This window comes from Plecotus auritus (assembly GCF_963455305.1).
Source record: "Plecotus auritus genome assembly, chromosome: 1".
Lineage (NCBI taxonomy): Eukaryota > Metazoa > Chordata > Mammalia > Chiroptera > Vespertilionidae > Plecotus > Plecotus auritus.
In genome coordinates, this window is record NC_137770.1 from 91956714 (window position 1) to 91984420 (window position 27707).

Here is a 27707-nt window from a genome sequence, read left to right on the forward strand (position 1 = left end):
TTTCAGTGGGGAAGTGGCAAGATGAAAGACTTTCAGGAAAAGGCTTCATATCTAGGGAGAGTTGAAAAGAACCTAAAAGTAAAATGACCAGGTAGGAGGCTACTATCCTATCTAATAAAGAGGGGATATGCTAATTGACCATCACTCCATCACAAAGATGGCTGCAGCCACAGCTGAGGCCAAGTTCCCTTAAGGAGCCTTAACGAGCAATCAGCAGGGACCTGAGGCTATGCCCTCCCCCGCCCTCATGAGGCTTGACAGGGGACCTGAGGCCATGCCCCCTGCCCCAGCACCAGGCTGGGGGACCTGAGGAGTTTGACAGGTGACCTCAGGCTGTGCTCCCCACCCAGTGGTGCTTGAAGGGGGACCTCAAGGTGCACCCCCAGTGCTGGGTCAGGGGAACTCAGGCCGTGTCCCCCACCCAGTGGGGCTTGACGGGGAACCTCAAGGCATGCCCCCCGCCCCATCTGGGGGACCTCAGGCCACGCCCCCCCGTCCTGGCGCTGGGCCAGGGGACCTGTGGCTATGTCCCCTGCCTGGCGGGGCTTGACAAGGGTGGGACTGGCCAGTTCTGGATCTAGCCCAATGTGGGGGGGGGGCAGCCGGGTCTGGGTCTCAGGAGATTTTGAGGCACATGTGGGTGGGCAGGGACTTGACTCTGGGTCCCCCTTTTAATGTGCACGAATTTTGTGCACCGGGCCACTAGTCTATATATATAAAAGCCTAAATGACCTGCCGACCAGTAGCTATGATGCACACTAACCACCAGGGGGCAGATGCTCAATGCAGGAGCGGAAACCATAGGCATGGAACAGACTGATGAATCTCAGAGGGACGGGGGGAGGGTGGGAAGAGATCAACCAAAGATCTTATATGCATACTAGAGGCCTGGTGCATGGATTCGTGCACCAGTGGGGTCCCTTGGCCTGGTCTGCGCCCTCTTGAAATCTGGACCCCTCAGGGGATGTCAGAGAGCCAGATGTGGCCTGATCCCTGCAGGCCAAGCTGAGGGACCCCACTAGTGCACAAATCCATGCACCAGGCCTCTAGTCCTATATAACAAAGAGGTAATTTGCAAATTAACCCTCACGCCCTCACAAGATAGCTGCCTAAGACCAGGCCAGCAGGAGGGTTAGTGAAGGATGACCAAATGACCGAACAAGCAGGCTGCATGGGGTGATCAGGCTGGCAGGGGGTTAGTGATGACCAAACAACTGAACAGCAGGCTGCATGGGGCAACCAGGCTGGCAGGGGGGTTAGTGAGGGATGACCAAACGACTGAACAGCAGGCTGCATGGGGTGACCAGGCCAGCGGGGATCAGTTGGGGGCGACCAGGCCAGCAGGGGGGGCAGTTGGGGGCGACCAGGCCTGTGGGGGGGGCAGTTAGGGGCAAACAGGCTGGCGGGGGGTTGCAGTTGGGGGTTATTAGGCTGGCAGGGGGGGCAGTGAGGGACAACTAGGCCAGCGGGGGGGCAGTTGGGGGCGACCAGCTGGCAGGAAGGCCAGTTAGGAATGACCAGGTTGGCAGAGGGGGGCAGTTGGGGGCGACCAGGCCAGCACGGGGGGCAGTTAGGGGCGATCAGGCCAGCACACAGAGGTAGTGAGGGGCGATCAGGCCGGCAGGGGTGGGGTGGGGCAGTTATGGGCGACCAGGCAGGCAGGCAGGTGAGCAATTAGGAGCCAGCGGTCCAGGATTGTGAGGGGGATGTCCAACTGCCGGTTTATTCCCGATCCAGGGAATCGGGCTTAAACTGGCAGTTGGACATCCCCCGAGAGGTCCCGGATTGAAGAGGGTGCAGGCTGGGCTGAGGGGACAACCCCCCTCCCATGCACGAAGTTCATGCACCAGGCCTCTAGTAGTAAATAAAGTCACACAGGAGCCTTGGCTGGATTGCTCAGTTGGTTGGAGCGTCATCCAGATGTGCCAAGGTTGCAGATTTGATCCTTGGTCAGGGCACATACAGGAGGCAACCAATGATGCATCAATAGATGGAACAACAAGTCAATGTTTCTCTTTCTCTTCCTCCTTCTCTCTCTCTCAAATAAAAAAAAAGAAAGACACGGGAAACCAAGATAAGGGAAGCAAAAGAGCAGGAAGAATAACATCATTCAAGATTTGATTAAAATATCAGGAAAATGATGATTTCAACAGAATTGGGTAAGCTATGTACAACAATATGGTAAAGTGGTTAAGAACATGGATTTGGAGTCCATGACTTGCGTTCTTTTTTTTTTTTTTTTAAATATATATTTTATTGATTTTTTACAGAGAGAGAGGGAGAGGGATAGAGGTTAGAAACATTGATGAGAGAGAAACATCGATCAGCTGCCTCCTGCACACCCCCTACTGGGGATGTGCCTGCAACCAAGGTACATGCCCTTGACCGGAATCGAACCTGGGACCCCTCAGTCCACAGGCCGGTGCTCTATCCACTGAGCCAAACTGGTCAGGGCATGACTTGCAATCTTAACCTGAGTTACTTAGTTTCTGTAAGCCTCAATTTTCTTTCTGTATAATGAGAATATACACCCTAGATTACTGTGAAGATAAAATATATTAATATGTTTAGAAGAATATAATACAATGTCTGTTACCTATTAAGCTCTCCAAAATAATAGATGTTATCATTAAGATGACAGACAGATTCATTCTCAGAAAAGATACTGAACTTGACTTTAGACACTGAGTGTGAAAAAGAGATTTAAATTTTAAAAATCCATCATGGTTAAAATGCCTTTAATATTTACTACGAGAGGGCCCTAGCCCATCTGGCTCAGTGGATAGAGCATCAGTCTGTGGACTGAAGGGTCCCGGGTTTGATTCTGGTCAAGAGCACATGCCCAGGTTGTGGGCTCAATCCCCAGTAAGGGGCGTGCAGAAACATCATTAATGTTTCTATCTCTCTTTCCCTCTCCCTTCTTCTCTGAAATCAATAAAAATATATTAAAAAATATTTACTATGAGAGGGGAATTATTTACAAATTACTAATGATCACTAAAAACATAATTTTCAAATCATGAATTTCAAGGAGGCTATCACATGGAGTTCTTACCTGCACATCAGGAGAAGTACTGTCCTGAGACAAAGTATATAGGATTCCTACACAAGAATTCAAATGTTGAGAACTTATTCCTCCTAAATACCTATGGAGGGATCCCAAAGCCAATGAATGCCCTGTTCTGGTAACCACGTCCCTTGCTGATTTCAGTCTGTAATTATGGAAATAAAAATGTATGATAATCACTGAAGCAAAACTACTGCATGATACTATCACCTACACAAAACTTTTTGTATGAATAGTTCCAAAATTCAGAAATGTTTTTACTGTTAAATGATAAAAAATTTCTGAAATAACCAGATAGGTATCTTGCAAAGAAAAGCATTTTAAGTAAAAATACCTTCACGTTATTATAGATTATTTAAGTAAAAGCAATTTCAATGTCTTTCAGAGATATACACACACTAAATTTATATGGAGGACATTGTTACTTTATTACATTACATTTCAAAAACATTGCTGAGATACTTTAATTCCACAGAGAGAGTTCAACTCAAGAACTTTGATTTTAAAATTAAATATAATAGGATAAATTAATATATGAGGAATATTCTATGTATTGTACACTAATTTAAGTGCTTTACATTTAGTCCTTTAATCCTCCCAACAACCTTGAGATCCATACTATTATCAATTCCTTTTTACATATGAGGAAACCAAATAGGATAGCCAATGTAACTCTTACAAAGTAGCCAACTATTAAATGGAAGAGTTGGGATTTGAACCAAATTAGTAATCTGACTCTAGACTCTTAACCAAATCAAACACATATTCAGCAGACTAGAAGGTCAAAGTGCTGCCTGCACTTCTACCACCACTACTAATGCAACTTTATGTATCTATATATATTACCAATCTAACCATAAACTTTTATTTGTAGTTATTTTGTTTTTTCATCACTTTCTTATTTATTATCTCATTTACCTTAACATCCTTTAAATAGGCAGGGCAGTATTAACAACCTTCTATACCCAGTTTTGACACCTAGCCTAGGAATATTAAATAAGAAATTCACTTACTTGTCAAAGCTAACTTGAGCTAATGAAGCAGTAAAAGGTCCATCGTCAACCACTTGGGCTAACCTAGCCCATGCCTCTGCAGCTGCACATCTCAAGAGGGGGTTGGGACTTTCTAAGGCTCCTGTCACTAATGCTAGGGCAGGTCTTCTCATTTCCTCTGGACCCAAACTTCCCTTGGAGCCAGCCACATACTGAAATATGCAAAGAACAACCCAAACTTACAACTGCAGCGAATTTTACCTAATTTGGAACATACGTTCTGGTTAACCAAATGTGTTCATACTTGGATTACTACTTAAAAAAAATCAGAACATAAAAACTCCACTGAACATACAAACATTATTTGATTTTTGTGACAAAGTACTTTAGAATTTTAAACCTCCAGACAATGTGGTGATCAATTATCACTGTAGAATATACATATGTTCAGAAGACTATTAAAAGGGATTTTCCATAAAATATGTAAGTAATGAAACCTATTATATTTTATTTAGAAACAGTAAGTTATAAATGTTAACAATGAGCCAGATTTGGAACATATGCCATAGTCTGCCAATCCCTGGTCTAGGCTATTACGCTCAGTAGAGTAAGGCATGGCTCCAGTACAAGGTTATCTGACTAACAAGTTTTATGTGGAGAAAAAGTAAAAGGGAAATTATAAATCACAAAACATTTTCATCAGCCAAAACCGGTTTGGCTCAGCGGATAGAGCGTCGGGCTGTGGACTGAAGGGTCCCGGGTTCGATTCCGGTCAAGGGCATGTACCTTGGTTGCGGGCACATCCCCAGTTGGGGGTGTGCAGGAGGCAGCTGATCGATGTTTCTCTCTCATCGATGTTTCTAGCTCTCTATCCCTCTCACTTCCTCTCTGTAAAATATCAATAAAATATATTTAAAAACAACAAAAAAAACAAAAACAAAAACAAAAAAACATTTTCATCAGGTTAAGAAAAATTGGGAGGGGAAAAAACAATGATAGCCCTTTAACAATACCTTTCTCCAACCTACTTAGTTAATCATACCTTAAAAAAAAAATAAAGCAAACACGAATTTTTAAAAAATATAATTACCTTTAAGAAACTGGAAACTGAGGAAATGACATGTAACTGAACTACTTGTTGACGAGCTCCTTTTGTGTGCTTTATACTATCCAAAAGCTGTTCCAATGTAAGAAGCCTAAAATCAGAAACAAAATATTTAAAAGCAAATAGAAAAGACAGCATTGTTAATCAAGATAAAGTAAGTCAATGGGCAGTACTAAATATCTACTGCTAATTTGTTTTGTTGCATTATTTTGTTAGTATTACTAAAATGAACACACCAAAGCAAAATATATCATAACCAATGCAAAAGTATTTTAATTAGGTGTCATTCTGACAGTGGGGAGAAGCATTATTTTGTGAGAAAACAACAATAACAACAAATGGATACATCACTTAATGAAGATTTACCTGGGCAAATCCAGCTATTTCAGCAATTATTTTCTAAACAAAGGATAGCTCAGAAATTACTTGCATCAATTTTTGTTTTTAATAATAGAACTTAATTGGATTAAAACACATTGCTTCATTTTAAAGGTGGCACCAACTTATGTCATCTATATTTAATGCCTCTCAACTATACTTTAAAAATGTACTTGGGATCATATTATATACAACACAACATTAACTCATGCTTTTCCCATTTTCTCCTGACTATATCCAGGACGGACAGCCCCTAAGTTTTTCCCCATCTTTTAAACTCAAATCCTAACAGAGATTTCAAAAACAAAACAAAACAAAAAATAACATCAACAAGAAAAAAAATTCTGAATTTTCAGGAAGATGGAGATGACTTTTTTTCCTTTATAATTTTTTTTTTCAATTACAGTTGACATTCAATATTGCATTCATTTCAGAGGTATACAGCATAGTGGTTAAACATTATATAACTTATGAAATGGTAAGTCTCGTACCCACCTGATACCATACATAGTTATTGACTATATTCTCTATGCTATATTGTACTTGACATTCCCATGACTATTCTGCAACTGCCAATTTGTACTTTTAAATTCTCCTTTTACTTTTTCCAACCATTCCACCCATTCCCAACCCCCCTCCCATCTAGCAACGGTCAAAATGTTCTCTGTATCTATGAATCTGTTTCTGTTCTGCTTGCTTTTTAGATTCCACATCATATGGAATACTATATGATGAACACAGGGGTGCATATACCTTTTCAAATTAGTGTTTTGGATTTCTTCAGATAAATAACCAGAAGTGGAATTGCTGGGTCATAAAGTAGTTCTACTTTTAATTTTTTGAGGAACTAAGATGGAGATAACAGCATTCAGTAACACTGAATTGGTATTTCTAAGTGGTATAAATTAAAACATGTAATTACTGTAATGAAATTAGATACTGAAACAAAGTTTTGAGTATAGTTGAAACAAAAATACATAGTTAACTGAGTAAATAGCAGACACAACATTTGAAAATACTGATTTACTTTATTCTTTCAGGGAGGGTGTATAATGGTGAAAAATTTTAATACTGAGAACTATAACTATGCTTTTCCTCTCTCTCCATCAACTCGCAATCTACAGCATTTTACAAGCACTTATAGCAGTGGTTCTTAACCTTGGCAGCTCGTCCGAATCACCTAAGGTGTTTTTATTTAAAAGTTTCAATGCTTAACATAGTATGTACACCATACTATTAAATCAGAATCTACACTTTAGAAAGTTGTCCAAATGATTGCAATGTGCAGTCGGAAGTGGAACAATCATCAAGTTAATGAACTAATTCATTCTTTGCAATTAGGTGCAAAAAATACATTAAAAGTAACCACAACATTTGCACAAAATCAATATTTCTTTTCTGTATAAAATACGTTGACATTCTACAAATTTTTTTGTTAATCCTCACCCGAGAATACTTTTCCATTGATTTTACAGAAAGTGGAAGGGAAGGAGAAAGAGGGAAAGAGAGAGAGTGAGAAACACTACTGTGAGAGACACATCAATTTGTTGCCTCCCATATGTGCCCAGACCAACCCACAACCTAGTTATGTGCCCTAATAGGGAATCGAACCTGCAACCTCTTTGGTGCCCAGGGTGACATTCCAACCAACTAAGCCACCCGACCAGGTTATGAGTTGAACTTTTAAATTTCCATTTTATTTTTTTATATTTTCTAAATCTTCTATGAGTATGTATTACTTTTATAACTAAACAAAATACATGCTATTATAAATCAATATTTGTGACTTCCTATATACTATAAGAACACAAATAAAGTTAAAATTAATATTAGCTTTTTAATTTCAGAAGGGAGGATAAGTGATGACAAAATCATTTAAAAAAAAAAGAAAGCTTGTATGAACTATATTCTTTTCTTTTTTACTTTTACCTTAGATTTACTAAAAGGAGTAGAGCCATTTAAGAACATTCTTAATTTAAGTCATTTATCCACAAGGCCACCCGTTTCATCCACTGTAGTTAGCTGTATTAATTCAAGTGAACTATTTTAAATTAACTGTATTCTGTATAAAATACAGAATAGTAGTTACAGACTAGTTAATCTCATCTTTTCCACTAATTCATCTTTGAATATCCCAGACCACTATGATTTTCCTCTCATCTTTTAGTACCACAGCATTAATTTATAATTAGATGTTGTCTTAAATATCTTATAACCATAACTTTATAGACACAGTATAAACAGGGAGCTATATGCTACAAGTAAATTTGGGAAAAATACATTTTGAAATTAAAGCTCTGAAAAGACACCTCAAAGTGTGTGTGTGTGTGTGTGTGTGTGTGTGTGTGTGTGTGTGTGTGTACCTTAATGCTACCAGCCTTTTAAATAAAATGACATGCAGAGAAAACAAGATGGCGGCATAGGTAAACACCTAAACTGCTGCCTCGCACAACAATATCAAAACTACAACTAAAAGACAAAACGGACACCATCCAGAACCACAGGAAAGCTGGCTGAGTGGAAATTCTACAACTAGAAGAAAAGAGGAAAGCACATTGAGACTCAGAGGAGCTGCAAAAGGCTGAGGTACGGAGAATCACACGTGGAGAGGACAGGAGGCTGTGTGTACAAGCGGCTGAGTGCGCGTCTGGCTTTCTAAAGCGGGAGGGAGACGGAAGCTACTGACTGCACTGAACTCCAGTCCCAGGCGAGACGCTGGGAAACCAGACTCATTAGGGGGGGATCTGGACTGTCAGGAAAAGAGAAAGCACACTGAGACTTGGGAGCTGCAGAAGGCAGAGGTCTGGAGGCGCATGTGCACAGAGAGGACTGAATGCTAAATGCATGGGCGGCTGAGTGCGCGGCTGGCTTTCTAAGTGAAAGGGAGACAGAAGCTCCCGACTGCGCTGAACTCCAGTTCCGGGCAAGTTTCTGGGAACCCTGACTCATTCGGGGAGAAACTGGACTGTCTGGCAGCGGGTGAAACTTGAGGGTGACTTTCTCTCAGAGGTGCTTGCAGCGATTACCGAGGGACACTGAGACCCAGGGGCCTCATAGGGCAGGGCTGACGGGAAACCAAGGCTGTCTGTTCCGCCCTGAAACTCCGCCCCATCCAAGCTGAGCACAGAGGCTTTTGCAATTTTGCAAGTCTTGTCTCATAAGAGTGTTTCCAGTACAGAAGTTCTCCCAGCGTAGACACAGCTGATCCTCACAGCCAATTGGCCTGCAGGTCAATTCTTCCCAGTGATACCAACAACAATCAAGACTTAACTACAACAAGGCTGAGCACACAGTCCACAAAGGGGTGCACCAAGAGTGTCCACCTCAGGTAACTGGGGAAACTGAGCCACTGTGCCCTAGAGGACACCTACCACACAAAGCTACTCTACCAACTCAGGGAAGCAGCCAAAATGCGGAGACAAAGAAACAGATCACAAATGAAAGAAATGGAGGAAAGCAAACGACTGGATATAGAGTTCAAAACCACGGTTATAAGGTTTTTCAAGAATTTTCTAGAAAAGGCTGATAAATTTAGTGAGACCCTCGAGGATATGAAAAAGGACCAACTAGAAATTAAGCATACACTGACTGAAATAAAAAATATTATTCAGAGACCTAACAGCAGACTAGAGGACCTCAAGAATCAAGTCAAAGATGTGAAATACAAAGAAGCAAAAAACACTCAGCTGGAAAAGCAAAAAGAAAAAAGAATCCAAAAATTTGAAGATAGTGTAAGGAGCCTCTGGGACAACCTCAAGCGTACCAACATGTGAATTATTGGGGTGCCTGAAGAAGAGAGAGAGAGAGAGACTGAAAACCTATTTGAAGAAATAATGACCAAAAACTTCCCCCACCTGGTGAAAGAAATAGACTTACAAGTTCAGGAAGCCCACAGAACCCCAAACAAAAGGAATCCAAAGAGGACCACACCAAGACACATCATACTTAAAATGCCAAGGCAAAAGACAAAGAGAGAATATTAAAAGCAGCAAGAGAAAAACAGTTAATTACCTACAAGGGAGCACCCATACGATTGTCAGCTGATTTCTCAACAGAAACTATGCAGGCCAGACGGGAGTGGCAAGAAATATTCAAAGTGATGAATAGCAAGAACCTACAACCAAGAGTACTCTACCCAGCAAAGCTATCATTCAGAATTGAAGGGCAGATAAAGAGATTCACAGATAAGAAAAAGCTAAAGGAGTTCATCACCACCAAACCAGTATTATATGAAATGCTGAAAGGTATTCTTTAAAAAGAGGAAGAAGAAGAAAAAGGTAAAGATAAAAATTATGAACAACAAATACATGTCTATCAACAAGTGAATATAAAAATCAAGTGAATAAAAAATCTGAAGAACAGAATAAACTGGTGAATATAATAGAATCAGGGGCATAGAAAGGGAGTGGACTGACAATTCTCGGGGGATACGGGGTGTGGGGGTGCGGGAAGAGATTGGACAAAAATCATACACCTATGGATGAGGACAGTGGGGGGAGGTAAGGGCAGAGGGTGGGATGGGAACTGGGTGGAGGGGAGCTATGGGGGGGAAAAAGAGTAACAATTGTAATAATCTGAACAATAAAGATTTATTAAATTAAAAAAGACATCTCAATCAAAAAATAAAATGACATTAAGCTGTTAAAAATAAACATAAATTTTATTCACTTTTCTATCCACTGAAAGACCTGTTTCAGAAATGTGTTGTTGACAAGACTCAAATATATTTGTGCATCTTCAGCAAGAGACAAAAGCAAATTTCCTACCTAACTGGAAGACATAACTGGATAAAATTATATTATATACTGAGCAGCCAGATTATTATGATCTCTGAATGTATAATAATCTGGCCACTCAGTGTATATTATATATAATAAAAGGCTAATATGCAAATTGTCCCCTCGACCAGGAGTTCGACCAGCAGGCAGGCTGGCCAACCGCCCATGTCCCCTCCCTCTTGCCAGGCTGGCTGGACCCCATGCACGAATTCATGCACCGGGCCTCTAATACACACACACACACACACACACACACACACACACACACACGAGTGGCCAGATTATTATGCATTCAGAGATCATAATAATCTGGCCACTCAGTGTATATATATAAAGAGAGAGAGAATATGAATGATGATAGTTAACAATTTGTAAACTGTGGACCAGCATAGCCTACAGCAGTGGTCAGCAAACTCATTAGTCAACAGAGCCAAATATCAACAGTATGATTGAAATTTCTTTTGAGAGCCGAAAACCGACTTCTGTGCATGGGCCACGAAGTTTCAATTGCACTGTACGTGTGCACCCGCACGTGGTATTTTGTGGAAGAGCCACACTCAAGGGGCCAAAGAGCCGCATGTGGCTCGTGAGCCGTAGTTTGCCGACCACTGGTCTACAGGAAAGATTCACTTTCCTTTAGTATCTCAGATAAAAATTGCATTTTCTGGATCGTGGATATGAAAAATGTTTTTTAATCTCCAAGAATAGTATTTCCTCAGTCAATTAAGAAGCTGTTATTCTCAATGAGAAATCATTATCCAACTTTGAGTTTTCAAAACCAAAATTCACTTTGAATGAACTGAAATCCATCAAACTGAAGACTAATCACTGGACCCATAATGACTCCATGAAGCCTCCAGGAAAGAAAGCCTATGAGACCTAATCTAAGCAGAAAACCAATGTTTTTCCTTGTGACAATAGCTCATAAATCATTGTTGTTGTTTTTTTAACTTTAATTAGCATTTATTTTATGCTGAATTTACTCTTGGGCCCTGTTTCTGTTCAGTTTCTTCTGGGATATCTTTTTCTTCTGTGCAAACTCCTTTTCTGGTTTAGGAACAACCGGCTTTTTTCATGAAGGATCCTCTCAGTGTGGCAGGGAGAGTTCGTGTGTGGGTTAAACCACCCCTGAGCTCTGTAAGTTCTGTGCTGAATCTTGGGAGCTTTGTCCACCTGGATGTGCTCAACGAACAGAGAATCTACATCTGAACCCTGAAGTTCATCACTACTCTCTTCATTTTTAAGCATGTGCAGCAAAAACTCAGCACTCTTTTTGGGCTGCTGACCCTCTGTTTGTCCTGGGCACACTTTTCAACTCCACCATTGCAATGACAGAATGGCCTACATTGCTTCTTTAAAGTGACATCCTTCAGACACTTGGTGGTTTTTGAGACATGCATACCCTCACGGGTATTCTTCAAGTGGACATGAAAATTTGAACCTCTTGATATGCATGATTTTGTGGAGTTTTCTGGGTCAAGTGAATAGTAAGCCATTTTCAAAGGCCACCTCAGGCTGCTTCCAGGAAGAGAAATCAATGTTCTTGTGTCACTGAGTTTCCAGTTCTATTTTCAGGTAGATAAAAAGCTAACTGTGGGTTAAGTATTGTATGCACAATAGTTCTATCAACTGTCAGTTTAATTCAATCATTTAATTTAATTGTTAACTTACTTATTAAATATTACTAAGAGATAGAAACTCATCCTGGCTGATTTTACTCAGTGGTTAGAGTGTTGGCCCACAGACACAAGGGTCATGGGTTCGATTCCTGGTCAAGGGCACATATCTAAGTTGAAGTTCAATTCCCAGCCGGGGGAGGCAACCAATCGATGTGTCTCTCCCATGTTGATGTTCCTCTCTCTCACTCTCTCTCTCTCCCTCCTCCCTCCCTTGCACTTTCTGAAAAACAAGAACAATAACAACCAAAAAAAAAAAAAATCAATGGAAAAAATATTCTTGGCTGAGAATTAAAAAAAAGAAAAAAAGAAAAAAAGAGAGAGACAGCATCTCACTTTCCTCTGTAAGTTTTTTATATTATTGGGAAATTCTGACAACATTCTTCTTACCCACCCAAGTCTACATTATGCATTCATTGAACCAATTGCCAGTCTGGAAATATTACATTTCAGAATAAGTAAACTATTTATTTCAGGGTAAGTGAATTACTAAAGATGGTTTACCTTTGAGCTTCTCCCACATGAGCACATACAACTCCAAAGAGCTTGACTGCAGAGCTAATCACTGATAGTGTTGGAGGTAGGGGCTTAGGCACTGAATCTCCCCCTACATCTTTCTCATAAATAGAATAGGGGTCATACTCAAGACTTCCACAAGCAATACCATTACTAAGCAGGAGCTAAAAGAAAAAATAAATCATATAATATAAGGTTTTAAAACCACTGTTCACACATGGAATGAACCCAAGGGTTACTGAAAAATGACCATACCTGTTCCTCAATAAATCTATGGTCAGTCTCTTGTAGCAAAGGACTTAATAACAAAAGATCATCCTGATGACAGAGGGGTGGAAGTAAAAATGTGGATGCTGCCACCTGTGTGTCAGGGCCAGTCAAGTCAGCAGCCAGCTCTTTGAGGATAGCACAGAGGTGTCCTGTTGAGTCAGAGGAGAAAGAACAATTAGTAACATAGTAATGGCATTTAACTGGTTAGAGTATGGGGTTAAAAAAAGCCCAGGTGGAACTTTAATGGTACACATTGGCTAACTTTAATCATCACAGCCAAAGATTATATATCTGATCCTAGAAAAATACCCTACAAACGAATGGCTCAACTATGCGCTACTGGTTGCAAGGCTGACTGGATACTGAAAAGACACACATCACAATGTATGTGTGTAAACCTTATGATACTACCATCATTTTAAATAAAATGACATAAAGTACAAAAACAGAATACAAAAGATAGATACAAAAGCTGATAAATTATATTTGTTTAAAAAAATGATGGCCTCACCTTGGCGGTGTGGCTCAGTGGTTTAGCATGGACCCATGAACCAGGAGGTGACGGTTCATTTCCCAGTCAGGGCACATGCCTGGGTTTCAGCTCAATACCCAGTAGATGGCATGCAGAAGGCAGCCGATTGATAATTCTCTCATCATTGATGTTTCTGTCTCTCTCCCTCTCCCTCTCCCTTCATCTCTCTGAAATCAATAAAAATATATTTTAAAAAAAGGTAGCCTCGAAAATATTTATAAGTATTAGATATGTTACTATCATGGAAAATTTCAAACAGATACAAAACCAGACATAATAGTATTATGACACCCCAACTCCCTACAGCTAGCATATGATTGTCATTCATCTTGACCAAGTGGATCAATCTTGTTTCACCTATACCCTCCTTCACTATCTCACTATTTCCCACATTATTTTGAAGCAAACCCTAGAAAGAATATAATTTCATCTATAAATATTTCATTGTGTATCACTAAAGTTAAGGACATTTTAAATAATTCATGATCATAATATCGTATTTTAAAAACCACGAAACAAATATTCATTTAGTGTTTAAATTTTCAGTGGACTCAAATGCCTGTTTTTGTTTGCTTTTATGTTTGAATCAAGTTCTAAGTAAATCTACATGAACTAGTTAGTTGATATATCTTAAGTTTCTTTCAATTTAAAGTTTTTCCCTCCCCCCTGTAATTTATCTAAAGAAATTAGATTGTCCGTTCTGTAGAAATTTCTACAGTCTGGATTTTAATTATACCCGTCCCCCAACCCCCCGACTCCAAGTGCAGTTTAATTTATTCCTCCACCATCTGTATTATTTTTATAATTTGGAACTTAGATCTAGAGAGGATTCTTTTTTTTTTTAGTCTGTTTTGGGGGCCAAGCTAATGCACAGGTGGCATTGTGATTATCTATAAGACATGAGACAAGGTATGGCTGTCATATATATATATATACACACACATATATGTATACACACACATACACACACACACACACACACACACACACACACCCTATATAATAAAAGCCTAATATGCTAAGTGTCCAGTCGGCTGTTCAACCAAAGTGTAATATGCTAATGATATGCTAAGGTCACGCAACCGCTCGATATGACATGCACTGACCACCAGGGAGCAATCGATTAGTCGCTATGATGTGCACTGACCACCAGGGAGCAATCGATTAGTCGCTATGATGTGCACTGACCAACAGGGGGCAGACGCTCTGACCAGTAGGTTAGTTTGTTGCTGGGGTCTGGCTGATCTGGACTTAGCGAGACAGGCCAGACACACCCTGGAGCCCTCCCACGGTCCCTCCCCGGCTGGCCAACCTCCTGCATCTCTCCCCGGCCCAACAGTGCACTGGGGGGGTCCCTCAACCTGGCCTGAGCCCTCTCCTAATCCGTCCCCTCGGGGAATGTCAGAGAGCCAGTTTTGGCCCGATCCCACAGGGGGAGCACTGCTCAGCCAGAAGCCGGGCTCACGGATGGCGAGTGCAGCAGTGGTAGCGGGAACCTCTCCTGCCTCCGCGGCAGTGCTAGTATGTCCGACTGATGGCTTAGGCCTGCTCCCCCGGCAATCAGACATCCTCCAAGGGCTCCTGGACTGCAAGAGGGCGCAGGCCGGGCTGTGGGGACCCCCTCCCCCAAGTACATGAATTTCATGCACCGGGCGGGCCTCTAGTATGTGTGTGTGTGTGTGTGTGTGTGCGCGCGTGCGTGTGTGCGTGCGTGTGTGTGTGTGTATATATATATATATATATATATATATATAAAAACTGGTCTATTTATCACATTGCCCTAAATTACCATTTCAGAGATATTTATCCTGATTTCTGGTAGATTATCAACAGGAAATTTTTATCCACCTAGAGCCTAAATGGCTTTGCCAGTGTATATTTTAAGTACTGCAGGAATGAGTAAAAATCACCTTAGAGAAATAGTCACTTTTATAAGTGTTTCTTTGAGCAACAGCATTACAGTGAGATAAAGACTGGGGTGATGTCTACTTATGAGAAGTTGCAGGATGAATTAGGAAGGGTTCACCTACCATCATTTTATGTATCATCAGTAGCAATAAAAGTAGTAACAACAAATATTTATTGAAGATGTAATATGTAGCAGTAACTGCCTAAAAGTTGTACATGTAGTTTTCATAAGCACCTCATGAGATCCAGTTAGTATAGGTGAGGAAACAGGAATAGAGATTTTAATTGCCCAAGATCACAGTAATACATGGCAGTTAGATTGAAACACAGGCAGTCCAGGCTCCAGAACTTGAACTTCTAACTACCGTTCTCAATCATTCATTCATTCAACCTTAAGACACCATGTTTAATAAAAATAAAAGTTTTATTATATTTAATCTTCCCTTCAAGAAGATATTAAATACAGGATACAAATATATACACATAACTATAAAATGAAGGTAGGAAATACTATCCTATATAATAAAAGGGTAATATGCAAATTGACCCTAATGGCAAAATGACCAGAACGAGTGCTGGACCAGTCACTATGAGGCGCACTGACCACCTCTCAGTCCCTTTCCCCGGCCTGCAGGCTCCGATTGCCCGATGGTGAACAGGGAACTGGGGTGGGTGGCGGGGGATGCGGGCAGCGCCAGGCCAAGGCCCCCGCCCCACCGGTCACCCCATACACAGAGGGTGACCTGCGGCAGGGGCGGGGCCGGCAAGCGGGCGGGAATGGCCGCTTCTCGGTCTCTTCCCCTGGCTGTCAGGCTCTGATCACCCAATGGTGAACGGGGAACTGGGGGTGGGTGGCGGCGGGGGGACAGGGCCAGCTCTGGGCAGCCAGGGAAGATGGCCCTGATCGCAGGCCAGGCCTAGGGACCATACCTGAGCACGAATTTCATGTGCCGGGCCTCTAGCCATTTCATAAAAGATGAAACAAAGTACTGCTAAGTTTATAGAAAGGAGAGGTTATATACAGGAACTAGGAAGGGGGGACAGGGATCATTGAAGGCTTAATGAAGCAAATGAATGTGTGTGTAAGTTTAACTGCCAACATATGGTACTCAGAAAAATAATTCTGTTAGTAGTACAATATGTAAAGTATTTTGTAACTACAGGTAAGTATAAAAATAGTGGCAAATCTCTATTTCTTACTTAAAGTGACTGCTCCACAACTGCCCCCAAACAAAATAAAGGTAATTCTAAATTTAAATGCAAATATGCTTTCATTGTATAAACCCACCACTGGCTTTCTGATGCGTAAGAGAAAAAAGTTTCAGTGTAGAGAATATTAAAAGATTTTAAAGGAGATCCATAACAAAACTAAGATAGGAAATAAAAACTAAGAACCCACTTATTACTCCATAAAATTCAGAAAGTCACTATTATCACAAAAGTCTGCATCTGCTGGACAATCATGAAGAAAAGTTATTTAAATTCTTAAAAATGTCTCATGTAACAAAAGCAGTTTATTACTACACTGGAGGCCCGGTGCACAAGATTCGTGCACTGGAGGGGGCGGTGGGTCCATCAGCCCGGCCTGTGCCCTCTCACAGTCCAGGAGCCCTCGGGCGATGTCCCCTCAGGGATCGGATCTACGCCAGCAGTCAGACATCCCTCTCGCAGTCTGGGGCTCTGACAGTCCAGGACTCCTCACTCCTTACCTTCCGCCACTACCGCTGCACTTGCCAGCTGTTAGCCCGGCTTCCTGTGAGAGTGCACTGTCCACCAGGGGGCAGCTCCTGCATTGAGTGTCTGCCCTGGTGGTCAGTGTACGTCATAGCGACCGGCTGTTTCGCTGTTCGGTTGATTTGCATATTACGCTTTTATTATATAGGATTGTATGAACTTACTTTGTGATAACCCATTGTACCAACTGATAGCATCAGAACATTTTAAAAATTAGAACTTTAAGCTTGTTTTGTTACTTAGCCAATATTTTCATTAGATGCATAACTTTAAAGACAACTATTTCCTTTTGTGCTAAAAATTTAGAAATTACTATGTTATTATTGTAATATGAGCTATTATTTAAAATGTCAACTGATATACTCGCAGTGAAGTTCTGATTGTTATGCAACATATACAGCATGGGGCAAAAGTAAGTTTACAGTTGTTCATATAAAAAAATAATACAAGAATAAACTGTTTCGCATACTCACAACTATAAACCCACTTTTGCCTCACTCTGTATATTACATAAATCTATGAAATAGAATTATTTAAAAAGAAATCAAACTCCCCAAGGAAAAATCCTTAATTTTATTTCCTTAGTTGTAAAGATGGAAAAAAGACAGACATGAAATGGCAAATTATTATTTTTGGTTGAAACAAAAATATATATTATTTTTAATATATTTTTTATTGATTTCAGAGAGAAAGGGAGAGGGAGAGAGAGAAATAGAAACATCAATGATGAGAGAGAATCACTGATCGGCTGCCTCCTGCACACACCCCCACTGGGGATAGAGCCTGCAACCCAGGCAAGTGCCCTTGACAGGAATCGAACCTGGGACCCTTCAGTCTGCAGGTCGACACTCTATCCACTGAGCCAAACCAGCTAGGGTGAAACAAAAATATAAATGCATACATATGTTTGTTTTTCTACAAACTATATTTAATTTATATTAGAAAAAGATAAACTTGAAAAAGACAAATAAAGGTGAATGTAGATTTTCTTTTTTCAAGAAATTCATATTAATTCCTGACTCTGTCTCCCAATGAACACTCTGGTTGATTTAAAATCTATACAGTTGTTGCCCTGGTCAGTGTGGCTCAGTTGGCTGGAGCACTGTCCCGTGTATATGGATTGTGGGTTGTGGATCTGATTACCGATCAGGGCACATACCCGGGTTGTAGGTTCAATCCCTGATTGGGGCACGTGTGGGAGGCAACCGATCGATGTTTCTCTCTCTCTCTCTCTCTCTCTCTCTCTCTCTAATCAATAAAAAATATATCCTTGGGTGAGGATTTAAAAAATGGCCTATATAGTTATGTTCATTATTTCTTTTTTAAAAAAAAATATATTTTATTGATTTTTTACAGAGAGGAAGGGAGAGGGAGAGAGAGTTAGAAACATCGATGAGAGAGAAACATCGATCAGCTGCCTCCTGCACACCCCCCACTGGGGATGTGCCCGCAACCAAGGTACATGCCCTTGACCGGAATCGAACCTGGGACCCTTGAGTCCGCAGGCCGACGCTCTATCCACTGAGCCAAACCGGTTTCGGCTGTTCATTATTTCTTTAGGACACCTGACTGCATTGCCAAATTTCAATTACGAGATGATAGTACAAGACATTGTTTTTCTCCTTAATCTGAGTCCTTTAAGGGTAGACTTACCATTTATCAGAAGTTACACAGTAGGTTTTAAGTTGATATCCTAATATTCCTAAATATTTAATGAAGACTTGAAAAGTCAATTTTTTTCAACTGCAATTTGAATATAAATTTCAAAATATTATGGTAAAAATTGATATAAAAGCCTGAAGGGAATTGATTTTGCCAAAACCTAACAGCTATCTAATCAATGAAACATTAAAATTATCTCTAAGCCTTTTATTAGGTATCTAGTAGGTAAGTAACTTCTACATTGAGAGAAAGCTTAGAATGAGACATATCTATCACTAAGCTTTGAGTGTTAAGTCTCTAGGCTACTTATAAATGGATAGGCAGCACAGTGTGAAGCAGATCTCTGTTTTCATCTTGATTCCACTATTTACTGGCAATGTGTACTTAAGTTGGTTTCTGTAATCTCTCTGTGACTTTACCTGTCAAGTAAGGAAAATGTAACTAGCTCATTGTATTATCCCAAGATAAAAAAGATAACACAGTTGACCATTGAACAATGTGGGGATTAGAGGTGCTGACCCCCAAGTAGCTAAACATCTGTGTATAACTTTTTTTTTTTTTTTTAAATATATATTTTATTGATATTTCACAGAGAGGAAAGGAGAGGGATAGAGAGCTAGAAACATCGATGAGAGAGAAACATCGATCAGCTGCCTCCTGCACACCTCCCACTGAGGATGTGCCCGCAACCAAGGTACATGCCCTTGACCGGAATCGAACCCGGGACCTTTCAGTCCGCAGGCCGACGCTCTATCCACTGAGCCAAACCGGTCTCAGCTGTGTATAACTTTTTACTCTCTCCAAACTTAACTACTAATAGCCCATTGTTGATTAGAAGCCTTACCAATAATATAAACTGTCAGTTAACACATATTTTGTAGGTTAAATTTATTATATACTGTATTCTTTACAACAAAGTAAGCTAGAGAAAATAAAATACTATTAAGAAAATCATGCCTGGCCAGTGTGGCTCAGTGGTTGAGCACTGACCTATGAACTAGGAGGTCACGATTTGATTCCCAGTCAGGGCACATGCCGGGTTGCAGGCTCAATCCCCAGTAGGGAGTATGTAGGAGGCAGCCGATCAATGATTCTCCCTCATCATTGATATTTCTATCTCTCTCCTTCTCCCTTTCTCTCTGGAATCAATAAAAATATCTTTAAAAAAACAACAACCCCGAAAATCATAAGCGAAAATACATTTACAGTATTTATAAAAGAAATTCCCCATATAAGGGGACCCATGCAGTTCAAACCAGTGTTGTCCAAGAGTCAATGTAATACATACAATTGCTAGCACAGTGCCTGGCACACAGAAATGGTTCTTTGGATACATTTTCTGAGAAATGGCAATGTATCCTCCCCTACCCCCGCCCCAGTTCTTTAGAAGTACAGACTAAATGCTTCCTTTAATTCAAACATTTTGCTAGGTATATTTATGAACCAGGAAGAGAGGCAGGGGGAACAGTATCATTCACAAAAATGATAAAGGCCAATACAGAAGTTGTAAATTAACATTTTAAACTACTGTGGTATATATTATATTGCATTTATTTGTAGACTAAGGCTATAAGCCAATAAATGTATTTATTAAAAAAAAGATATGAAGTAATGATCAATTTAATGTGTTTGGCTGCTGAGAATTATTAAAACTAAAATAATATAGACGTTCTCATTGGTAATCATTTTAAACTTTTACCTCTTAAAACAAAAGTTTTGACTTATTCAGTAGTAGGGCACAGTTTTTCTTAAAATTGTATTTTAAATTTACAAGGAAGGTTTTAGGACAAATTTTAAAATAGAGGCAAGTTTATTTTACATCTTTGAGCGTAATTATTAGAGCAAAACCTACATTATAAACTTTATAAAATCAATTATACCTTGGTAGTTCAATATTAAACTTCTATCTGGACAGAGTTAAGAATAGAATAGTGGAACAGAATGCACAGACTTGCAGTGGTTCTCAACCTTTCTAATGCCGCGACCCTTTAATACACTTCCTCATGTTGTGATGACCCCCAATAAAATTAAAATTATTTTCGTTGCTACTTCATAACTGTAATTTTGCTACTGTTAATGAATCGTAATGTAAATATCTGTGTTTTCCGATGGTTTTAGGCTCTATAGCAGTGGTTCTCAACCTGTGGGTCGCTAGCAGGGTCGCCTAAGACCATCAGAAAACACAGATATTTACATTACGATTCATAACAGTAGCAAAATTACAGTTATGAAGTAGCAACGAAAATAATTTTATGGTTGGGGGTCACCACAACATGAGGAACTGTATTAAAGGGTCGCGGCATTAGAAAGGTTGAGAACCACTGCTCTACAGGGAAACTAGGAATGGCCAAATTTCTAACAGATTTGGCATTATATTTTCTGTACCAAACCCTGGATAGAATTGAGACCAATCTTTGTTACTTATTCTCTCCCAGAGGAACTACAGACTTTTGTCCCCAGAAGAGAGGAGTAAGACAAGAAAAAGTAGGTTTTTAAAAATATATACTTTATTTTTTATAGAATGGTAATAAACACATGGATTAAGACTGAACTTACTACACCTCCTAGAAACAGGGCACTATACAACTGCCATGTAATTAATTCACTCAGTTATTATTTCCAGGCACTGTACTAGCTACAAACAAGAAAACACTTTGGTCTAAAGCACATACCTTCATAGGTTTCAGGAGGTAATAGAATCAGTAATTCATAAAGCCTTTGTCTATAAACTACTGATGGTGTTTTCAAAGGACTTCCATATGTTTTTATTATTGAAGAAAGCCTTAAAATAAAAGAGAAAGTATATCTTACATGTGTAACTTATATAACAATGTACAAATATTAAACAGGTTGGCATATAAACATAAAACAGCTATACATAGTATTAGTGAACATTACTGTTACTTTTATTTATTTTACTAAGGTGTGATTACAAATGTCTCACATGGAAATCATTCTGCCATCTTTTCTATCATACTTCATAAAACGAAACTATACATATTTAGCTTAGAGTTCTAAGAACGTATTTTGTTGAGAAAATAAAACCATTAACTAAATTCCAAAATTTATAACGTGGCATTTGTAAACAGTAAAATCTATCATGGTAGAAAAGGAATCAGCTGAAGAAGCAAAGGAGAAAAAAATACCTAGAAAAAAATCCAAGTGTTTATAAGAAACCTGATGTAGAATATCGTCACAAAATCGAATCATAAAAATATGCAAAATCATAAACAAAATTCTCTTTTAATAAAGCACAAGCTGAGCCAGTGTTTCTTCAATAGTTATATTCACAAAATTTCTTATCACCTTCTTTCTTCACACTCTTTAACTTTCATCTAATCTTCTTTATCTTCTGTTTTGTTTTTTTTTCTCATTATTGCTATTAAGACAGTTTACTATAAGGTTCACTCATCTAACAAGTGAACCTTATTAAAGGATTGCTACTCTTTGCAAAGTACCATTTTATCAACTGGTTTTCATCTCTTTTAGCAATACAAAAATTCAATGGGATCATTTTTAATGTTATGCCAGAATAAGTCAACTAAATGGTTATGGCATGAGGTTTCCAGGCACTCTAAGAAATTCTGACAATGTTCATTTATTTGGATGTTCTAGAAAACTACTGCTTGCTATTCTAGTTATCCATATTAACACATATCATTCTGAACACAATCATAAATTCCAGATGAATTAAAGACTTAAATGTGAAAGATAAAACCTTAAACATTTTAGAGAGAAATATAAAAACAGCCTATCCAATAAAAGAGTAATATGCAAATTAACCATCACTCCATTACACCCACAAGCCACGCCCACAAGCCAATCAGGAGCAAGTATGCAAATTAACCCAACCAAGATGGCTGCGGCCATGGAGAGAGCAGGAGAAAGGCTTGGTTTTCCCTGGTGATGGAGGAAGCCAAGCTTTCCGCACACCCTGGCCAGCCCAAGCCTGCACTCTAGGCCACAAAGTTTCAATTATAGAAGATAAATAAATCCCAACAAAAATGGCGGCAGCCATGGAGCTGGAGAGAGCAGGAGGCTATGGTTGCCCCCGGCGATGGAGGAAGCCAAGCTTCTGAAGCCCTGGCCTGCACTGGCCTCCACTTAAGGCTACAAAGTTTCAATTATAGAAGATAAATAAGTCCCAACAGAAATAGCAGCCACCACAGAGCGAGCAGAAGGCTTGGCTCCGCTGCAGGCTACAAGTTTCAATTATAGAAGATAAATAAATCCCAGATCCCAGGGCCTCCACTTGGGTCGCCCGGGGGCGTGGCCGGCCTGCAAACCACCACAGGCCCCTTGCCCAGGCCGCCCCACGCCCCAAGGGAACCCCCACCCTGATCCGGGACACCCTTCAGGGCAAACCAGCTGGCCCCCACCCATGCACCATGCCTCTATCCTATCTAATAAAAGAGTAATATGCAGATTGACCATCACTCCAACACACAAGATGGCTGCCCACATGTGGTCAAAGATCCTGCCCCCATGTGGACACAAGATGGCCAACACAAGATGGCCAGCAGGGGAGGGCAGTTGGGAGGGACCAGGTCTGCAAGGGAGGGCAGTTGTGGGCGATCAGGCCTGAAGGGGAGGGCAGTTAGGGGTGACCAGGCCTGCAGGGGAGGGCAGTTAGGGGCAAACAGGCTGGCAGGGGAGCAGTTAGGCATCAATCAGACTGGCAGGGGAGTGGTTAGGGGGTGATCAGGCTGGTAGGCAGAAGCGGTTAGGGGCAATCAGGAAGGCAGGCAGGTGAGCAGTTGGGAGCCAGCAGTCCTGGATTGTGAAAGGGCAGTCGGACATTCCTCGAGGAGTCCCAGATTGGAGAGGGTGCAGGCTGGGCTGAGGGACATGCCCCCCATGCACGAATTTCGTGCACCGGGCCTCTAGTATCTTTATAACTATGAAGTAGGAAGATTTTAAAAATCAAAAGTAGGTGTGTTCTCTCTCCTAGGAGTATGCCCACACCTTTCTCCCCGCTCAGGCCTGCATTTCCTAAACTCTAAGGGTCCCCACCAGACTTGCAATGAGCAGTGGCAGCTTGTTTTTGGCTAACTCCCTGAACCTGTCTCCAAGGCCCCCTTTTCTCTGATTTCCCAGTGAACCAAAGCAGCCCCACCTAAGCTCTCTCCTGTTCCTTCTTTTATCCTAAGCCCTTCCTTGCTTCCCTGTCTCCAGCTTTAATAAACATACTCTCAAAATAAAAAAGACTAAAAGTAATCAAAAAAACATTTTATCTAAAAATAGGTAAAGGAATGCATAAATAGGGATTTCATAGAAGGGGGACCACTGAGGATCAGTAAGTACGGTATATAAAAAGACACAGCCATCAGAAATCTTACCTAATAATAGACAAACATGTAAATTGACTGTACCTCCACTACGCCACCAGCCAATCAGGAGTGATATGCAAATTAACCCAACAAAGACGGCAGTTAATTTGCATACTCAGCAGCCAAGTGATGGAGGCGGGACGCAGGCATTATGCCCCACCCCCGGTCTCTCAGGGCCTCTGGCAGCGTGGGAAGGAGGGGCCAGAGTGGAAAGTGGCGGCTCTGGGGCCTGAGCAGAAAGGGGCTGGGCTGGAGTGGAAAAATGGTGCCAGCAGCCAGGGAAAGGAAAGCCCATTCTAGCATGAATCTTCGTGCATCGGGCTTCTAGTCAGATATATAAAAGTCATAATGAGATACCAATTTATACCTACTGAATGGGCTAAAACTGATGTCTGATAAGTGTTGGTAAAGCAGTGAATCAAAGGGTACTCACATACTATCTATAGAAATACACAAGAATTTTGGAAAATATTTTGGCTATTTCATTGACAGGAGATAAATAAAATGCTGTATATTCACATAATTAAATATTATACAGCAATCAAAATGAAGGAAGAAATTTGCACATAAATGAAATTTAGAAACATAATGTTGTGTAAAAAAAACAATTAAGTCTCAGGCCCTGCCAGCATGGCTCAGTGGTTGAGTGTCGACCTATGAAACAGGAGGTCATGGTTTGTTTCCTAGTCAGGGCACATGCCCAGATTGTGGGCTCAATCCCCAGTGTGGGGCATGCAGGAGGCAGCTGATCAATGATTCTCTCTCATCATTGATGTTTCTATCTCTCTCCCTCTCTGAAATCAATAAAAATATATTTTAAAAAATTAAGTCTCAGAAAACGTATGCCACGTGCTGAATCAAAACCAAGCAAAACTAAACCATGTGCTGTTTAGGGAAAAATACACGTGATATACTTTTTAAAAATGCAGGGAACGACATCTATAAAATTCACGACAGTGAGTATCTCTAAAGGAAGGCAGAAAGAATGGTAGTAGAGTGGAGCATGCAGACAACTTCAGTATTGTTAATGTTCCAGAGTTCAGGGATAGCTGACTCTGACCCACTACCTGTTTCTGTAAAGTTTTACTGGAACATAACCACATTGATTAATTTACAGATTATCTATGTCTGCTTTTGAGCTGAAACAACAGAGCTGATTAGGTATAACAGAGACTATCTGGCCCTTACAGCACACATTTGCTAACCCCGCTCTAGATGTGTTGAACTCACATTTAGAGTTCATTTTATTATCTATAATAATAAAAGTGTAATATGCTAATTAGACTGGATGTCCTTCCGGATGACCTTCTGGACAAAGCCAGTGCTGCAAGGGAAGCCCGGGTCCCAGGTGCCAGAGGGAAGCCGGTGCCGGCAGCTGGGGGAAGGAAGGCCTACTCTTGCACGAATTTCATGCATCAGGCCTCTAGTGCTTCATAAACCACATCTTAAATATTTTCCTGTATACATAAGATGTTGTATCATTAAGTACATTTGAAAGACTTTCTCCAAACTACACATTTTATTAATTTGGAAATTACAGATGCTTGTGACATAAACTAGATTTTCTCTATGTTTTCTTATAAGTCAGACATATGAAAAATATAAACAACAAAACACTGAAACTGTTAACAAGCATCTGGTTCATATGAACACAAGAAAAGCACTAACCAATAGAATGCATACCTGAAAAGGTTAACAGGCTTCATATTAATTTTTTGGTTAAATCTGACTGTATAGAAATCCACCAAGAAATTTTCCTTCCCTTTTAATATATATTTTCTTTCAAGACTCTAGCCTAATAAGAAACAATCACATAACTAAATATTTGCCTTCCTCTGCAAAAGGAAAATCATTCGCTGATCATAGACACTGGCATTATTGCACTTAAAAGGTATTACATAATCAGAGGGTAACTGATTGCTATTAAATTTTTAAAAAATCGTATCTAAACAGCAGATCCTTACTGAGTTAGCAAATTCACAGCACAAGGAAGTGGTGGAAGAAGACGCTGAATTACTTCCTCTGTAAGGAGATCACCACAGTGGGAAACAAAGCTCTTAATAGCTGAAAGACAGAACACACTTTTACTTGGCAGAATGTAATGAACTACGAAAAAAACATTCAATTATGCTACACCGTTTGCATTTTTATAAGAGGAATAAAAAAAATGTGTTAAAAACTAACAAAAATTCTTGAAACTCTAGTATAAAAAGAAAGCTAGTGTCTTCTATTTCTAACCAAACTTCCTCAAATTAATACCACAGGCCTCTAACCAAGTTAACAAAATGTTTCTTTCCTGGGTTCTACTCAGATCTCAGAAGTAGAATAAAAAATTAGCTTAGACCCTAAAGTTTGCCAGTTCTATACTAATTCTGTAGGATCATTCTACTTTTGAGTCACCATGTTAGGTTTTTGAAAATGTTACCTGAAACACATGTTTTTGTAAGGAGTTAATTTCTTATATAGAATAAAATTAATATTTTAAAGTTAGGCTGACTTTCAAGATTGCAAAATTGTTTTCCATTCTTAAGAGTAAAAAAGCACCATGAATAAACAAACAAAACCAAAGTCAGTGCTTTAATGTCTTTTCAGGGATCCCATCCTTCCTTAGTTTGTTTTCATAGTAAATACTATTTTAATGGCCTATATATTATAAAGGGTACAACTTCATATATAAAAAAACTGAATGGAAACATGCTTAACTAACACTAATTAAATCCAACCCTAGTGTTGCTGAAAAGAGGAATGAATGCCTACTTAAGGAAAAGCAATCTTGACATTTCTCAACTGGAGTGCATCTAATAAAACATGTGTTATACTAAGGATCAGAACTCTTAAATTTGGTTTATTACATCTACTTCTGTTATAATCACCAACTGGATATACTAGTAATCAATTATATTCAATTACCCCTCCCCCCAAAAAAAAGACCACCAGAAAAATGTTATTTCCCTCTAAAATTAAGTAAAACATACAAGTATGTGTAAAGTTAAAGAGTGGGGAGAAGCCCAAGAAAGGGAGCAAAAAGACAACTCAACCTACCACAGAGTGCACCAGCTCGTCCTTCTAAGGTTACCTGCCATGTAAACGAATCTCCTCGGCTCTTTTCTGTTTCTAGATCTTTAGGAGACACTGGAAAGACACACTTCCACAACAGCAGGACGCGAGCAAGGTGATGACTGACAACTGCAGGACCTGTAATTTATTCAACTTATCACTTATAAAAGAACGCAAAGTGGCTGCTCTTTAAAAATCTACTAACAAACATATGTTAACACCCTACTGCAATACTTTGTCCCTTACATTCTGGTTCCAATGAATGTACTATTGATTATTATCTGAAGGTACTGGAGTAGAGAGAAAAACAAGGAACCAACAGTTAAGTCTGGGTTCTAGTGTCAGCTCCTTCACTACTGCTATGACCTCTGAGACTCAGATTCTTTTATCTATAAAATGAAGCCAGTACCACTTGTACTGTTTGTCTCCAAGGGTTTGTCTGATCTAAATGATAGAGTCCTTTAAAAGTAGTCTGAAAAAATGTGATGTACCATGTAAATGCAAGATAATACTGTTTTGGTAACAAATAACATTGTATCCTGAGAGTAATGCTAACTTTTGATAGCAACCTGTTCCAGGCCAAAATTCAGATGTAATACATCTAAATGAAATTAAAAAATTTTTTTTCAAAGCAACATCCGTTATGAACTAAGGAATCATGAATACACAAAGCCAGTAATGAAAGGCAATGTACAATGACAG

General features: G+C 40.0%; 1 protein-coding gene across 7 annotated transcripts in view; it reads right to left on the bottom strand.

The window, feature by feature from the left end:
* The window catches only part of HEATR5A (HEAT repeat containing 5A), a 123889-nt gene that overhangs the window by 49987 nt on the left and 46195 nt on the right, over window positions 1-27707 (bottom strand). For all 7 annotated transcript variants that reach the window (XM_080643164.1, XM_080643166.1, XM_080643163.1 and 4 more), the window contains exons 12-19: window positions 26991-27143; window positions 25913-26012; window positions 21291-21400; window positions 12768-12931; window positions 12501-12676; window positions 5150-5255; window positions 4081-4271; window positions 3056-3212 (exon numbers count right to left, since the gene is read on the bottom strand). In XM_080643164.1, the coding sequence (XP_080499290.1) occupies window positions 3056-3212; window positions 4081-4271; window positions 5150-5255; window positions 12501-12676; window positions 12768-12931; window positions 21291-21400; window positions 25913-26012; window positions 26991-27143 (1157 nt within the window). The remainder of the gene's footprint in view (window positions 1-3055; window positions 3213-4080; window positions 4272-5149; window positions 5256-12500; window positions 12677-12767; window positions 12932-21290; window positions 21401-25912; window positions 26013-26990; window positions 27144-27707) is intronic.